Genomic DNA, 17,192 nt, shown 5'->3' with positions numbered 1-17,192 from the left:
CTCAGAGGCTTGATGATGTTATGTACACATATACATATGCATGATACGACCTTTATACGCACATACATGACATTATAAATATTTCAGGATTCACAAAGATATTTAGACCTACAGGTGAATTTCTTTACTCCATATTTCTTTATGTTTCTTATGTACTGATTTTCATACCTTACATACTGGGTACATTATTCATACTGATGCCCCTATTTTCTAGGCCATGCGTTTCATGCCCGCAGGTGTAGGTAGAAAATCTAACGGTCCCCCTTTCTAGGATCTTTGATTAGGGAGAGTTGGTGTGCTCCACTTAATCCGGAGCTGTTATTAGTTTTGGTTTTGTATGTAGATACGGGTACGACAGGGCCTAGTCCCGTCCTTTATACAGTTGTCACTCTAATAAAGGTCTGTAGACAGTTATATATAGTTGGATAATACTGTGACGATTTGCTTTGTCATCGACATTCTATTGAAATTTTTGAGTATTTTTGTTAGGGTTTAAATATTATAAATATCTCCCAAGATGTGCCCAAAAAATAATTATCAATCATCGTCTTATATTCATAGTTTAGCTACTTACATTCCCCTTTTAAACATTTTCAAGAATTACATGCCTCAAATTTTCTTTCCAAAAAGGTGAACTCCACTACTCGATTTCCAATTATCTTTTCTTTAAGTTTAAAAATGTAAAAGAGTTCCTAGAATCAAATGCGCAAATTCCCCAAGTTGGTACTATTTGCTTCGACAATTTGAAGAGCAAGAACTCTCAATCTACTTTACAAACGAAGGGCAGCTCATAATGAATAGGAAAGGTATGTTCTCCGCACAAGAATCCACAATATCTGCACTTAGTTCAGATAATTTCCATTAATAAAAACAAAGAATAACTATGGAAATGGAATATGGGTATATATCCTTTGACAATCTTATCATGACATTCTAGATATGGGTTTTATCTGGTCAAGATTTATTGACTGAAATATGAAGTAGTCTTTAGGTTTTTCCCCTTAAAGTTTAGTACTTTTTGATAATAAACTGTTACATCCAATAGACATTTGCTGGATTTATCTGATTGTTGGTGGGTGTTTGATTTTATCTATTATTTGCAGATATCTACTGGAAGACTTTGGTATGTGTGCCTGAGTGAAGAGAAGTAAACAAGGGAGCTTGATAATCTTGAAAATGGGGTTCTTGAGGGGAAGGAGAATGTGGGTCATTTTGGATAAAGGGTAAAAAGAACCTTACCCATTATTTTGTTTTGTTTTATACCCATTTATGTCAAACCTGGCAAGTGTTTGTTAAGTAGCTGAATTGCTGAATAGATTGTGATAATGGAGTTGCTTTTTACTTTTATCTCGTTATAGCAACTTCTGTATTGAGCAACGTCCTAGAGGTAGCGCATATCAAATATAATAACTTATTTTTATTGGAAAATATTTCTTAGATGAGTGCTCTGAAAATTTCTGCTTTGGAAGTAGTATTGTGCTAAAATGAAAAATGTAGCTCCATGTTGATTAATTTTCTAACACTTCGTTTTACATAAATTACTATATAACATATATGACTATCAAGTTTCCTATTGGTGATTATTATAGTGATGCACCAGCCAGAAACTAATTAATAATGGTGGATATGCTCACGGATTTTAATTTTGAGTTTTTATTTCTTTTTCTGGATTTATGAGTCTGTGAGACCTTTCTTTTCCGCTAAGCCATATTCAGTTTTTTCTTGGTAGTTTAGCAGTGGGGCATGCATGCAGAAGATCCATAGTATGACCAAGCAAATCTTGGAACTTGTGGGAGAGGTGGTCCTTCAAAGGTAGGTGTATGATTGCCTGAATGGAACTTTATTGCTTTCTTCACTTGCCAATCCCATGTTTAACTTAGCTTCTTAGTCAATTTTGATCATCTATGCGCTTATGTGTCCTAACTTGTTTGTCAAATACACCTATTAGCTGCAGCAACACCATAGAACTTGATTGACTCTGCAATTACTTTTGTAAGCTTAATGAGTAAAGCACTGGTATACTTCTAAAGGTCACCTAGTGCCATGTGCCAACTGTTGCCATGAGACGTCTTTACACTTTAACTTCTGAACGTTCTTGTCCTTCCGAAGACCTTACTCCTTGGAGAATGCCAGAAATTAGTATTGCAGTTTAACTTTCAGTACTTGATTCAAGTTCTGAGAAAAGAGAGGTCGAAGTAGAAGGTAAGAGGAGAATCCTACACCGTTAAGCTAAGTAAGATGACAGTAATGAGCATGCTTTCATTAATTTAACTTTGTTCGAGTATTAAGAGATGAGGTTAAGAAGTGTAGAGCATGTGGGATTCAACAGTTTCTTCATGATCTTTTCATAATAGAAAAAACGAAATAAGTTTGTGGTTAGAAGAGTAAAGTTGATCTCACTAGTGTTTTTCGTGTTATAAGCATCCGAAACGTTCTTTCTTTTAGGAAGAGAGCCTTGGCGCGATGGTAAAAGTTCTCACCGTGTGACTTAGGAGGTCACAGGTTCAAGCCGTGGAAACAACCTCTTGTAGAAATGCTAGGTAAGACTGCATAAAATAATACTCAATGTGGTTCAGCCCTTCCTCGGACTCCGTACATAGTGGGAGCTTATTGCACTAGGTTGCCCTTGCTCTCTCCTTTTCGAAAATGAGAAGTTGATCAATTTAGAGAAAGATGGTAGATACAAATAAGTTTATTGCCATGTCTGCCATTTGAAAACTTACTTGATCTACCACCTTTTTATATGATCTATTTTACTACTTAATCCAGTCGATTGAGTGTTTTATATGTGTTTGATATATTGATGCCCGATGCTGCTTGCATACTAGATTTCTATTTTCATATATATATATAGAGAGAGAGAGGGGGAGAGAGAGATATACATTCTTAAACCTTTTATTGTTGATTTGTGTTATATATATATATATATATATATATATATATATATATATAGAGAGAGAGAGAGAGAGAGAGAGAGAGAGAGAGATACATTCTTAAACCTTTTATTGTTGATTTGTGTTTCTCGGTTAATCAAACAGGGCATCTCACGGACAAAGTGGTTTGGTTTTTTCAGTTTTGTTGTTTAATTTCTCTTGGGACTTTTATCTATTGAAAAAGAAAAAACAAGTTCCATAGGATTTAATTATCAAAAAAATTTCTGTTGGACTCTTTTTAGTTGTTGGGGATGCGTAGGCTGACTGAATACAGAATCTGATTTAAGCCGTTCAGCTATCTTTTCTTTTTATCTGATTTCATATATCCTTGTCTATTTGCAGGTCTGACAATGCATAGAAGCTACACCGATTAGTGCTGTTCATTAATGGAGATAGCCGTAAGTGTCTTTGCATAGTATAAAAACTAAAAGAATATATTTTGGAGCGTGTGTCTTATCACAGAAGCCATGGAAATTGGAAATAAAGAGGAAAGAGTTAATGCAACAATTTACTTAAAATTTTGTTTTTCCTGGAAACGTTTCATGATATTTCTGGTGATTTGAAAGGCAAAAGCTTAAGCTGAGGCAACCCACCTTTGGCCAGACAAGGCACTGCCAATAGGGTCTGTGTTTTGAGTGTGAACATTTTCTTATCTTTTAACTTGGAAGTGCTTTAATAATTCGAAAAGATTAAACGAGCCAAAAAATGAGAATCCTTAGAAGTTGGAAAATATTTACTTTATTCCCCTCATATTTTGTAATGTAAAATTTTAGACAGATTCCATTTCCTCTTAATGTGTACACATGGCGTAGACTCATTTTAACTATTGATTATACCTGTGTAAATTCCTCTTTTCTATGACGGGGAGGAAAGCTCAAGGTTTAGCTCCACCTGGAGGCCTCAGGGCAGTTAGGCCTTCCGTTGCCTCAAGGGACATGGCCATGAATTTGTTTTAAAACGTCGATTCTCGCATCTACTTCTTTGGCTGCTCCTACGGTTGCATTCGCTCTCCTATGCTAATAAGGATTAAAGTATGAACATTATCATTTCCAGGCATCATAGAAGTTGACATCATGCTTTTCTTTTACTGATTTAGCTGTTTATTGTTGCCAATAATTTATCACATTTTCTGACCTATAACATTCCCCATTGCAGCCTAATGAATCAAAGACACCAAGCAAGATCGGAGATAGACCAACCAGTGATGTTGTCGTAAGGCTTAGAACGCAGGATGGCCGTGATGATTGGCTTTACTGCCATTCACATATTCTTGTCGAAGAGAGCAAATATTTTGCTGATCGGTTATCAGATAGTTGGCCAACATGTCAGATTCTTGACTCGCGCAATTGTGTTGAGGTTTACTGTGAAGAACCTGATTTGGACTACCATGTCAATGTCCTTCGACTCTTCTATGTCATTGCAGATAGTTTAATGACTGAAATTTGCCACGGTGTCAGGAATGCCCTTGGCATATTGCGGGTTGCTGTCAAGTTTGGATGCCCAAGAATTATTGCAGTATGTGTGGATTATTTGGAAGCAGTCCCATGGGAGGAAGCTGAAGAGGAGGAGCTATTAAATACTATACCAGGCATGGGATCTAAAGTGGAACCAGTACTTGCTCGTCTCCAACCAGTCAATCCTGCTGCAGTAATGAAGATTTTTCTAGCGGCCCTTCAATTTGCTACATCGTCACCTCCTTCACCTTTGAATGATCTGAAAACCACTGCTCAAGAACAGCTTGAATACCTGCTTACTGAGGATGATGATGCTCCTTTACTGACTGCCGATGAAGAAATAAAGCTAGAAGTCATACGATGTGCCAACAGGCTGTTTGATAGATTTAACAACCTTGTAGAATCTCTACTGTGTGATCTCCAAGAATCAATTTCAGATGCTGGGAAATTGCAATCATTGCATTCCTGTTTAACAGACTTGTCATGGGCATGTCAGATATTAGGAAAGCTGGAAATTATGAGAGATTTTGTTTGCAGCTGGACAGAGTTGTCAATGAAACTAGTTAAAATTGTTCAACAAAAAGAAGCAGAAAATCAAATTCTAAAAACAATGCTGAAGGTTCTTGAGGTGACAGCAAAAGTATTAGAGGCAGTAGGATATGGCATAGTTGTGTTACCTACTGTAAAACGACTTCACATGGTGAAACTCTGGCTTCCTTTTGTCCGATCCATGAAGCCTTTAGTTGATTCTTTCACCGAGGAAACTGATGATGATCTCACAATAAAAGTCGATAGTGAGTTATGGCAATCCTTGGAGTCAGCATTTGTTTCCATTATACTTGCATTGCCATCAGTTGATCAGGCAGATATTTTAACTGAGTGGTTGGAAAATCAGCAGATTCAATATCCAGACCTCACCGAGGCATTTGAAGTGTGGTGTTATAGGTCCAAGGTTTCCAAGCGAAGGCTGGCAGCACTTGGGGAAGATCACAATACAGCTAAGACAGTATGACTTCTCTGTTTTTCTTTTTTAGCCAATTCTAGGATTTAGGTTGTATAACCGATTTTTGGTGGAAATTTTGTGTTATTTCTTTAACATAGCTGAACTGGTAAGACGAATGGTAAAATCACCTTCTCTATTTTTGTTTCCCTCACAATGTTTTATGCTTAATTTTCTATGAAGTATGTCAATCTTTCTCACCAAGATGGTTGCATAACTAATGATTGACGACAACTTAAGTTCTTAGACTGAAAGCTTACTCTTGACAGCTGATGTTCGTTGCCAAATTTGTGTCTGTTTGTTAGTTTTTAGGCATTAGATCTATTTCAGCTTTCTTTTTTCTTTAATAATTTAACTGAGGTTTCTCCTTGTAGTGCTCCCTCCCTTTGAGCTGGTAAGGCTGATGGTTACTCTCTACCCTTAATCGAGTGCTCGAAATTGTTGCAAGTCTTTCGAGCGAGTCGTTTTCCTATGAAACATTGACCACTTGTACTTGTCTTTGGCTATTTTCCTTCTAGAGGATGAAATTAGAACCAGAAAAGGACGCCAAGTGATACACTGACAATATAACGATTGATTTTCAGTTGCTATGTTGTTATATCCTTCTACACTTGGCATTTATTTTATAAAACTGGTCACAGATATGGCTGTTTTTTTGTTTCTAATATTTTTTTTCAGCCACTGGCCTTCTTTCATGAAATGCGTTCAATTTCGGCCACAAGTGCCATGTATGAAACTAGTAAAGATATACTAGTTCTTTTGTTCCAGGTGGCGTTTCTCTCTCCTTCCGATCTTCTTTGTAAGAACGTTTTCAATTTTGTCCATTCATTACAAGGAGCTTCTGAATTTGGATAGCGTGACATGAATGGAGCATTTTACGTCCTTTTCTTCCAACAAATTTTCTTTGTTGTGAAAGTATGTTATTGTATAATTGAGAAATTGCTCCCAATGTTTTGGTTTAGTGGTGAGAGTACAATATATGACGTGTGGGTGTAACGATCGGGCCGGTAGTTTTGAGTACTGGCTACCTTTTCTGTGTTCCGAGACTTTTCACAGCTCACTTTGATGATTTATGACTCGCATGCATGATCTGTGTCGATTTTTGGAAAGTTTAAATTTGAATTTTTAAAAAAATATGATTTTTGACTTTAAAAATGACTAGAGTTCACCTTGGTCAATATTTGTAGTAAACGACCTTGGATCGGTATTTTGACGATTCTGGTAGATTCGTATGATGAGTTGGACTTGTACGTACGTATGGTTGGGGTACCAGGTGACCCAAAGCCATTTCGGCGCTTTATGTGAAAAGTTGGCAAAATTGAGTTTTAAACTTTGAAAATCTTAAAGTTTTGATGATCACTTCTTGAATTTAGATGTTATTCTAATAATTTGAGCTTGCGAGGGAGTTTGTGTGATGTTATTACACTTGTGTGGATGTTCGGATTGGAGCCCGAGGGCTTAGGTGAGTTTCAGATTGATTTTGGATCAATCTGAAATGTGGCAGGTGGCCTATGTCCTTCACGAATGCGGTACGTGCTCCGCGAACGCGAAGAGCACCTGACACCCAGGTATTTAAAAAGTTGAAAATCGTGATATGACCATCTTTCATCATTTTTGAGACCAAGATCACGGATTGGAGATATTTTTTGAAGAGATTTTCATTGCAACATTATTGGTTAGTGATTTTCATCTAGTTTTGATTTATTTTTATAAACACCCATAGATTTTTATCCTTAAGTTTACTAGTTTAAACGTAGAAATTGAGGGTCTCGGGTAGAATTTAGGAATTTTGTAAAATTAAGATTTAGACCTCAAATTGAGGTCAGATTTCGAATCAAATTATATATTTGGATTCGTGGGGTTATGGTTCATCGGGATTTGGTCTCTATTTCAATTATAGATCGTGCGAGCTTGGGTTGACTTTTGGGATTTTGGCAAGTGTTGAACCTTTATTGATTGAGGATGTTTTCTTTTATATTGTTTGACTTCCTTGGATGATATTTGACTAGGTTTGTTTGTTTTGAAGAGTATTTCTAAAGAAGACGGTATTTGATTATGAAAATAATTTCGGAATGAGGTATGTGTCTTGCCTAGCTTTATTTAGAGAATTTTTCTAATATATGATATTGTTTGCTATATGGAGGGGGGCGTGATGCATATACGAGGTAACAGACATATATGCATGTGTCGGGATTTTCATGCTCGGGAGGGGGATTATATGTTTCTTTGTGCCTTGTTGAACTTAGTGATGCCTTGACTTATGCTTCACTTATGTAACGACTCGGTCGTTCGTTCTGAAAGTTATAGCCCTATTTCCCCCATCTATGCTTATTTATATGTTGTTCAGCTGTGTTGAGTTGTATCGAGTTGGTAGGTTTGAGTTCGGAGTAGTTTATGAGTGAAATGAACACTCAGTCTCTTAGTTAGAAAGCTAAGTTAGAAAAGTCAATCGGAAGTTGACTTATGAGTAAACGAATTCGGATTTGGATTTTATGGTTCGATTAGCTTCGTTGGGTGATTTAGACTTAGGAGTGTGTCCAAAATGTAATTTGGAGGTATGTGGTAGAATTAGGCTTGAATTGGCGAAAGTTGAAAGTTTAGAAGTTCTTAGGCTTGAATTCGAGGTTGATTTGGTGTTTTAATGTTGTTTTGGGTATTCCGGAGGTTCGACTAAGTTCGGATAGTGATATATGACTATTTGGAATTATTGGTTGAGGTCCCGAGGGCCTCGAGTGAGTTTCGGATAGGTTTGGGTTGTGTTGCGCTCGTTTTTCTTATGTTTCGACGCCATTTCTCCAAGCATAAATGATAACACATTGAATAAATGAACTCTGATTTCTTTTTTGATTGAAGTATTAGATCCGTATCGTAATTACAGACCCGTAGTAAAAGAATCGTCGAATTTGGATATCGTATGAGGATTTTACGGTTATTTTACTAAGAATTAGATTGCTGGATTTTTTCAAAGTAATTACGAAATTGCCATTGACGGCGTATTTAAAAATCTGCACTATTTGCAAATATTTAAACCTACATATCTCATTCATTATAAGGTCAAATTGAGTGATTCAAAAGCCTAACTTGACTAGCATTTCACAAGCAATCCATTGAAGGTATAAAAAGTGAGTTTCGGGATCGTTTGGCATGAGAAACGAGGCAGAATAACAGGCAGAAAAATATATAAAATAAGGGTTTGCTCATTCGGTCATATTTTGAGTTGGAGAGCTTGGATTTGGGCGATTTTGGAGGTGATTCTCACAATATGGATTGGGGTAAGTGTTCTCTACTCGATTTTGATTATATTTCATGAATCCATCTTCGTTTTTGGGATTTGATTGATGGTTTCAAAGTGAAATTGAGGGAGTTAGGGCTTGAGTTTTAAGTGAGGATTTGAGGGAACAAACGGAGTCCGATTTTGACGAATTTTATATGGTTAGACTTGGGAGAAGACTAGTATTATTATTCTATTTTTGACTGATTCCGAGACATGGGCCCGGGGGCTGGGTTTTGGCCGATTTTGGATTTTTGGCATATTTTGTAATTTTTATTGTGGAATTCGATTCTTTAGCACATGTTGATGGTATTAACCTGATTATGGTTAGATTCGAAGCTTTTGGAGACTGAGTCAAGAGACGAGGGCATTCCGAAGTAGGATTTTACGCTGTTGAGGTAAGCAACAGTTTTAACTCTGGCTTTGAGGGTATAAACCCCGAGAATTTGATATCATGTGATTGTTTGGAGGTGATACCCATGCTAGGTGATGGGCGTGTGGGTGTATACCCCGAGGGATTGAGACTTGGTCCATCCCGTGAGGCCTCATGGCCATTATCTGTGTTTACATAGTTACTTGTTGCTGAACTTGTCTGCCTTCATGTTAGAGATCACGCTTAGGCTTTATTCATGCTCACATTATTTGTACTCAGTCATAGAAATTATTGTACATGTTTACCTCAGTCTCTATTATTTACTAATATGCTTTGATACTTGATGTGGGTTGTGTCCTCTTATTTGTTGATGATGGTGAGGATAGTGAGGTACATGATTGAGTAAGACCAAGGGCCTGGTTGTAAGGTTATTAATACCACAGCGCGTAAGTTGTCCGTGTAGCACGTGAGTTGACCGTGCGGGTCCAGATATTTATACCATAGCACGTGAGTTGTTCGCGTAGCACGTGAGTTGACCGTGCGGATCCAGGTATTGATATGATGGACTGGTTGTGAGGATATTAATACCATAGCGCGTGAGTTGTCCGCGTAGCACGTGAGTTGACCGTGCGAGTCCAGGTATTTATACCATAGCGCATGAGTTGTTCGCGTAGCACGTGAGTTGACCGTGCGGATCCAGGTATTAATATGATGGACTGGTTGTGAGGATATTAATACCATAGCGCGTGAGTTGTCCACGTAGCACGTGAGTTGACCGTGCGGGTCCAGGTATTTATACCATAGCGTGTGAGTTGTTCGCGTAGCACGTGAGTTGACCGTGCGGATCCAGATATTGATATGGTAGCACGTGAGTTGTTTGTGCTTAGCGCTTGGACTTTGGGAGCCCATCCGGAGTCTGTACACACCCATAGTGAGCGCAGAGTGTTGAGTGTTTTGAGTGTGTTGAGTGCTGAGTCCGAGTGATGAGTGATGGAGTTACACTGCTGAGAAGTTGTATTTATTTGTGATGTTGCTGCATTTATCTGTTAGTTTTCTTTGTGACATTTACTGAATTATGGAATTTACCTATTTATTCCTGTTATTTTTAAATTGTGAAAATAAATAATTGGACTATTTTACGTAGCTCGTCACTACAGCTCAGTTCCTTAGTTATTTCTGTTACTATTGAGTTGGTTGTACTCATACTACACCCTGCATTTTATGTGCAGATCCAGGTGAGTTAGAGCGCGGCGGTCGTTGATTTTAGGCCGTCTATCTAGGGAGATTGCAAGGTAGTTGCCAGCGTCCGCAGGACCTTGTTACTCCTTGTGTCATTTCTTATTTTGGACAGTTAGACAGTTTTTGTATCTTAGTTTATAGTTTTGGACGCTCATGACTTAGTGACACCACGATGTTTGGGGCTAGCTTCCGTATTTTTATATTAATTATATTTAAAGCTGATTTAGTTTATGAAACTTTCAAATATTGGATATGTTTTATTAAATTCTTATAATCGATTTAGTAGTAATATTTTGGGAAGTATGCTTGCCTTATAACGCGATAGGCGCCATCACAACCATGGCTAGATTTTGGGTCGTGACAAGTTGGTAGCAGAGCCTAGGTTACATAGTCTCACAAGTCATGAGAGGGTCTAATAGAGTCTTGCGGATCGGTACCTGCAAAACTTTTAGGAAAATTTCACATTCTTGGATTTTTATCGTGCAGTATTGATTCAACTTGAAGTGTCACCCTTTGAGTTCCTTCCAAAATTCGTATGCGCACATGAGCGCTCGGTATCAGTTATGCATCGACGACTTGTGATTCCCTGGATGAGGTGCGAGATGTGATTTTTGTGTGTTGATGTTGGGCCAGTCTGGAGGACTTGAGGCCAGATTTTGACTGTAGATTGATCACTAAGGTGTTGATTGTGTGAGCACGTGCTTATATGTCCGTTGGTGTCCCTACTAGTGGAATTTGTGATTTGATGGCTATGTGGCGAGTATGATTTGACTGTGAGATTGTGTTTGGATTGATCGAATGTGACGAGAAGGGTTTACTTGAGATGTAGCAAGGACTAATAGGTGTTTGATTTTTGACTTGATATAGCTTGTTCAAGTTCTGTCCGATAAGAGGTTTATTACAAGCGTTTGGTTATTTTGGGCAGCTGCTATGATTAGAAATCATCGTTGTGAGTGTTTGAATTATGTGGTATATCATGTGATTTTAGGTATGTTTTAGACTGGTTCGAGGATGAACGTTTTTTTAAGAGAGGGAGGATGTAACGACTCGTTCGTTCGTTCTGAGAGTTATAGCTCCATTTCCCCATCTATGCTTATTTATGTATTGTTCAGCTGTGTTGAGTTGTATCGAGTTCGTAGGTTTAGGTTCGGAGTAGTTTAGGAGTGAAATGAACACTTATTCTCTTAGTTCGAATTTGGATTTTTATGATTCGATTAGCTTCGTTGGGTAATTTTAGACTTAAGAGTGTGTCCAGAATGTATTTTGGAGGTCCATGGTAGAATTAGGCTTGAATTGGCGAAAGTTGAAAGTTTAGAAGTTCTTAGGCTTGAATTCGAGGTTGATTTGGTGTTTTGGTGTTGTTTTGGGTGTTCCGGAGGTTCGACTAAGTTCGGGTAGTGATATATGACTTGTTGAAATTATTGGTGGAGGTCCCGAGGGCCTCGGGTGAGTTTCGGATTGGTTTGGGTTGTGCTGCACTCGTTTTTCTTATGTTTTGACGCCGTTTCTTCAAGCATAAATGATATCATATTGAATAAATGAGCTCCGATTTCTTTTTTGATTGAAGCATTAGATTCGTATCGTAATTACGGACCCGTAAAAAAAAGAATAATCGAATTTGGACATCTTATAAGGATTTTATAGTTGTTTTACTAAGAATTAGGTTGCCAGATTTTTCAAATTAATTACGAAATTGCCACTGACGGCGTATTTAAAAATCTGCACTATTTGCAAATATTTAAACCTACATATCTCATTCATTATAAGGTCAAATTGAGTGATTCAAAAGCCTAACTTGACTAGAATTTCACAAGCAATCCATTGGAGGTATAAAATGTGAGTTTCAGGATCGTTTCGCACGAAAAACGAGGCAGAATATCTGGCAGAAAAATATATAAAATAAGGTTTTGTTCATTCGGTCATATTTTGAGTTGGAGAGCTCGGATTTGGGCGATTTTGGAGGCTATTTTCACCATATGGATTGGGGTAAGTGTTCTCTACTCAGTTTTGATTATATTTCATGAATCCATCTTCGTTTTTGGGATTTGATTGATGATTTCAAAGTGAAATTGAGGGAGTTAGGGCTTGAGTTTTAAGTGAGGATTTGAGGGACCAAACGAAGTCCAATTTTGACAAATTTTATATGGTTAGACTCGGGAGAGGACAAGGATTATTATTCTACCATTTTTGACTGATTCCAAGATATGGCCCTGGAGGCCAGATTTTGGCCGATTTCAGATTTTTGGCATATTTTATAGTTTTTATTGTGGAATTTGATTCTTTAGCACATGTTGATGGTATTAACCTAATTATAGTTAGATTCAAAGCTTTTGGAGATTGAGTCAAGAGACAAGGGCATCTCGAAGAAGGATTTTACGCTGTTGAGGTAAGTAATAGTTTTAACTCTGGCTTTGAGGGTATAAACCCCAAGAATTTGATATCATGTGATTGTTTAGAGGTGATACCCATGCTAGGTGACGGGCGTGTGGGTGTATACCCCGAGGGATTGAGACTTGGTCCATCCCGTGAGGCCTCATGGCCATTATCTGTATTTACGTAGTTACTTGTTGTTGAACTTGTCTGCCTTCATGTTAGAGATCACGCTTAGGATTTATTCATGCTCACAATTATTTGTACTCAGTCATAGAAATTATTGTACATGCTTACCTCAGTCTCTATTATTTGCTAATATGCTATGATACTTGATGTGGGTTGTGCCCTCTTATTTGTTGATGATGGGTGAGACTAGTGAGGTACCTGATTGAGTAAGACCGAGGGCCTGGTTGTAAGGATATTAATACCATAGCGCATGAGTTGTTCGCGTAGCACGTGAGTTGACCGTATAGGTCCAGGTATTTATACCATAGCGCGTGAGTTGTCCGCGTAGCACGTGAGTTGACCGTTCGGATCCAGGTATTGATATAATAGCCTGGTTGTGAGGATATTAATACTATAGCATGTGAGTTATCCACGTAGCACGTGAGTTGACCGTGCGGGTCCAGGTATTTATACCATAGAGCGTGAGTTGTCCGCGTAGCACGTGAGTTGACCGTGCGGATCCAGATATTGATATGGTAGCACGTGAGTTGTCTGTGCTTAGCGCTTGGACATTGGGAGCCCCTCCGGAGTCTGTACACACCCCCAGTGAGCGTAGAGTTTTGAGTATGTTGAGTGCTGAGTGCGAGTGATGAGTGATGGAATGACACTGTTGTGAGGTTGTATTTATTTGTGATGTTGTTGCATTTATCTTTTAATTTTCTTTGTGGCATTTACTGAGTTATGGAATTTACCTGTTTATTCATGTTATTTTTAAATTGTAAAAATAAATAGTTGAACTGTTTTACTTGGCTCGTCACTAATGCTCAGTTCCTTAGTTATTTCTGCTACTATTGAGTTGGTTGTACTCATACTACAACCCTGCACTTTATATGCAGATACATGTGAGTTAGAGTGCGGCGGTCGTTGATTTCAAGCCGGCTATCTGGGGAGATTGCAAGGTAGCTGCCAGCGTCCGTAGGACCTTGTTACTCCTTGTATCATTTCTTATTTTGGACAGTTAGACAGTTTATATATCTTAGTTTATAATTTTAGATGCTCATGACTTAGTGACACCCCAATGTTTGGGGCTAGCTTCCGTATTTTTATATTAATTATATTTAAAGTTGATTTAGTTTATGAAAATTTCAAATATTGGATATATTTTATTAAATTCTTATAATCAGTTTAGTAGTAATATTTTGGGAAGTAGGCTTGCCATATAACGCGATAGGCGCCATCACGACCATGGCTAGATTTTGGGTCGTGACAACTTAATTCTATGACTAATGAATTTAATTATCTGTGTTAGAAATCATGTTAGAATGTATGGCATCTTAAAAGGAATTAACACGCTATTTTGAGATTGCTTACATACTTAACTTGACCATAGTATTATGAACACACATCTATACCTTGTTATTGTCATGTTACTTGAGCTTCTTTATCCATAATAAGTGATGATGATTAGGGCCTTAGTGCAATATTTGGCACAATGGATATTTTCGTGCGGTTAATATGATGTTCGCACGAAGAGTATTTCCTTGCGGTTAGAAATAAGATTGGCATGTTGGTTATTTCCGTGCGAAAAGAAAAGAAGTTGGATTTCTGTTATGATTACTCTTTCGTTAGACATATACATGCACTCTACCTTGATTCCCATCTATGTCTTCTGTTTTGTATATTACTTTCACGCTTGTGTTCTTTATGTAGTTTGCCTTTATGTTTCCTATTTGGTTTGTTATTATCTCATCTATGTTCCTATCTTGTCTGTCACTGTTACATTTACGCTTTTACTTGAGTTACTACTGCTATATGTCCTTATCTAATTCATGCCTTTACTTGTTATTAGCCTTTACATGTTACATGCCCCTTAATTGTTATGTGATTCACTTATTAGATGCCTTAAATTGTTTGTAATAACTTGTTCGGTCATTTTGAGTATTTTAGCCTCATTTCACCTATTTGATGCTTTACATATGTGTAATTAAGTTATGTGACTTGCAAGATTGTTTGGTGTAGTTTTGGGGGAGTTTTTGGTTGATTTGAGACACTTAGTCCCTTGGTTAGAGGCTTAAGTTGTAAGAGTTGACCGAAGTTTGACTTTTGTGTACTCGACTTCGAAATGGTGTCTTGATGACTCCAATAGCTTCGTATGGTGATTTTGACTTAGGTGTATGTCCGGATTTTTGATTTGGAGGTTTCTAGGTCGTTTTGGTTTGAATTAACGAAAGTTAGAAAATTGAAGGTTTGGAAGATTGATAGGTTTGACCGATTGTTGACTTTGTTGACACCTGATTCGGATGCAGTTTTGAGAGTTAGTATAGGTCCGTTGTGTCATTTGGGACTTGCATGCAATGTTTGATGTCATTCGAAGTTGTTTAGGCTTGTTCACCGTAAGTTTTAGATTTAGAACTTGGATCAGTTCATTAGTCTTGAATTAAGGTGCGATTCGTATTTTTAATATTGTTTTATGTGATTTGAAGTCCTGAGTAACTTCGTGTTATGATTTGGTATTGGTTGGTGTGATTGGACAGGGTTCCGGAGGCCCCGGGTTTGTTTCGAATTGATTTCGGGCCATTTTGAGACTTGGTTGCATTGCGAAAGTTTGCTGAGATCTGGTGCTTTGCACCTGCGATGGTTGTGCCGCAAGTGCGAGGCCGCACAAATGACTACTTGGCCATGGTGATTGACTGGGGGATGCTGGGTCCGTAGGTGTGGACGATTGGACGCAGATGCGCAAGCGCAGAAGTGGAACTGGGCTAGACGAGCATGTACCACAGGTGCGGTGCATTGTCCACAGAAGCGGAAGTGCATGTGCGAACATTGAGCCGTAGAAGCGGAAGGTCAGTGCTGGGGGGTGAATTGCAAATACGATGCTTGGACCGCATAAGCGGCACCGCAGATGCAGTTAAGTGACCACAAATGCGAATCACTGGCAGACTTTTATAATCGAATGGTTTAATCATTTTTCATTGTTTGGAATTGCAGAGCTCGGTTCGAGGTCATTTTTGAAGGTTTTTTCATCACAATTTAAGGGGTAAGTGATCCTTACTTGTTTTTTTTGATGATAGATATTGATTACCCATTGATTATTTTATCTAGTTTATGTGAATTTAAGGTAAATTTTTTGGATTTTGACTATGAATTAGAGAGTGAGATTTGATGATTCTAAGGTCGATTTGAGGTCGGAATTGGATGAAAAATATATATTTTTGGACTTTTATTGTTATGGGCATTCGTAGTTTGTGAGTTTTAACGGTTTTTGGGTGCGGGTCCGGGGTTGACTTTATATTTTTGAGCCATGATTTTAGCTTTATTGTTTGGGCTTATTTTCTATGGCTTCTACTGATATTATTAAGTTATTTTGACTAGATTCGGACTATCCAGAGGTTGATTTACACGGGAAGGGATTTTTAGTGTACTAATTTGGTTTTGAGGTAAGTATGTTGCCTAACCTTGTGTGGGGGAAATACTCCCTAGGTGCTAGTCGATGTGATACGTGACGTGTACATGATATGACAAGCGTGTATACGGGTACTATGTGTGGTTTTGAATGGAATTGGCGTAGGCTATTAATATGCCATAATGTGATAATGAATTTATATAAAACTTGTCGAGACCACATTATGACTAATTTATCATGATCATTTCATTGACTTAGCTATAGTCATGCTTTATTATTGAACACCCCTGCTCTTCCACGATTGTTTGTTATGTCCTCGTGCACGGTTGATGAAAGTTGTGAACTTATACTTTGATAAAACTTTGGTACCATTGTTGTGATATTGTGGCACTTAGCATTATTATTTTTATGATATCGTGACACTTGTGGACATATATAACGGATTGATTGGGGGGTGTCAGCATGATTTTTTTTGCCGTGCGATTTTGTCTATTGTTGTATGTGTAGGGCAAAATAAGGGTGGCGTTATCTCGGGCTGCCCGCGTGGCGAAATAAGGGTGACTATGTGCGCATGTGGCGAAATAAAGATGGCATATCATTTTATGTGCACATGCGGCGTAATAAGGGTGACATTTTGATGATGTTATGTGTTATTTCGGGGTGTCTTCTTGTTGTTGTTTGTGTTGAGAAGGGGTTGATATCTCATTCTCATAATTGGTTTTGAAAGCTCATGTTTTGCAATTACTTGAGTTAATGCTTGTATTTGACATTTCATCACATGTCTTAAATCTATTTGATGTTTCATGATTAAAGATGGGTTTTACTACATTGAATTGTTATTACATGTTAAAAAGGGGTTGTGATTAATGCTTTCAGTTATATTTCAATTATCAGTTTTCTTTGATGTATTCATTTCACAGGTTATTTGTATGAATATCAAACGACTTGTACCTCGTCACTACTTTACCGAGGCTGGTCTTA

The 17,192-nt window shown here is 37.8% G+C and overlaps 1 protein-coding gene across 4 annotated transcripts; it reads left to right on the top strand.

The window, feature by feature from the left end:
• The first annotated feature begins 597 nt into the window (after positions 1-597).
• LOC104235580 (BTB/POZ domain-containing protein At3g05675) lies at positions 598-5,591 on the top strand. Of its 4 annotated transcripts, none has more exons than XM_009789373.2 (5): positions 598-806; positions 1,104-1,223; positions 1,730-1,812; positions 3,276-3,331; positions 4,089-5,591. In XM_009789373.2, exons 4-5 carry the CDS (start codon positions 3,320-3,322, stop codon positions 5,397-5,399), a joined length of 1,323 nt encoding a protein of 440 aa, XP_009787675.1. In that variant the 5' UTR covers positions 598-806; positions 1,104-1,223; positions 1,730-1,812; positions 3,276-3,319; the 3' UTR covers positions 5,400-5,591. The 4 variants fall into 4 exon arrangements, with proteins under 4 accessions (XP_009787675.1, XP_009787678.1, XP_009787676.1 ...); XM_009789376.2 differs by having other exon boundaries at positions 649-806; positions 1,738-1,812; XM_009789374.2 differs by having other exon boundaries at positions 649-806; positions 1,735-1,812.
• Positions 5,592-17,192: the final 11,601 nt, after the last annotated feature.

This window comes from Nicotiana sylvestris, chromosome 7 (assembly GCF_000393655.2).
Source record: "Nicotiana sylvestris chromosome 7, ASM39365v2, whole genome shotgun sequence".
In the NCBI taxonomy this organism is placed as follows: domain Eukaryota; kingdom Viridiplantae; phylum Streptophyta; class Magnoliopsida; order Solanales; family Solanaceae; genus Nicotiana; species Nicotiana sylvestris.
Note: the sequence above shows the minus strand (reverse complement) of the source record. Positions and strands in the feature narration are given on the sequence as shown.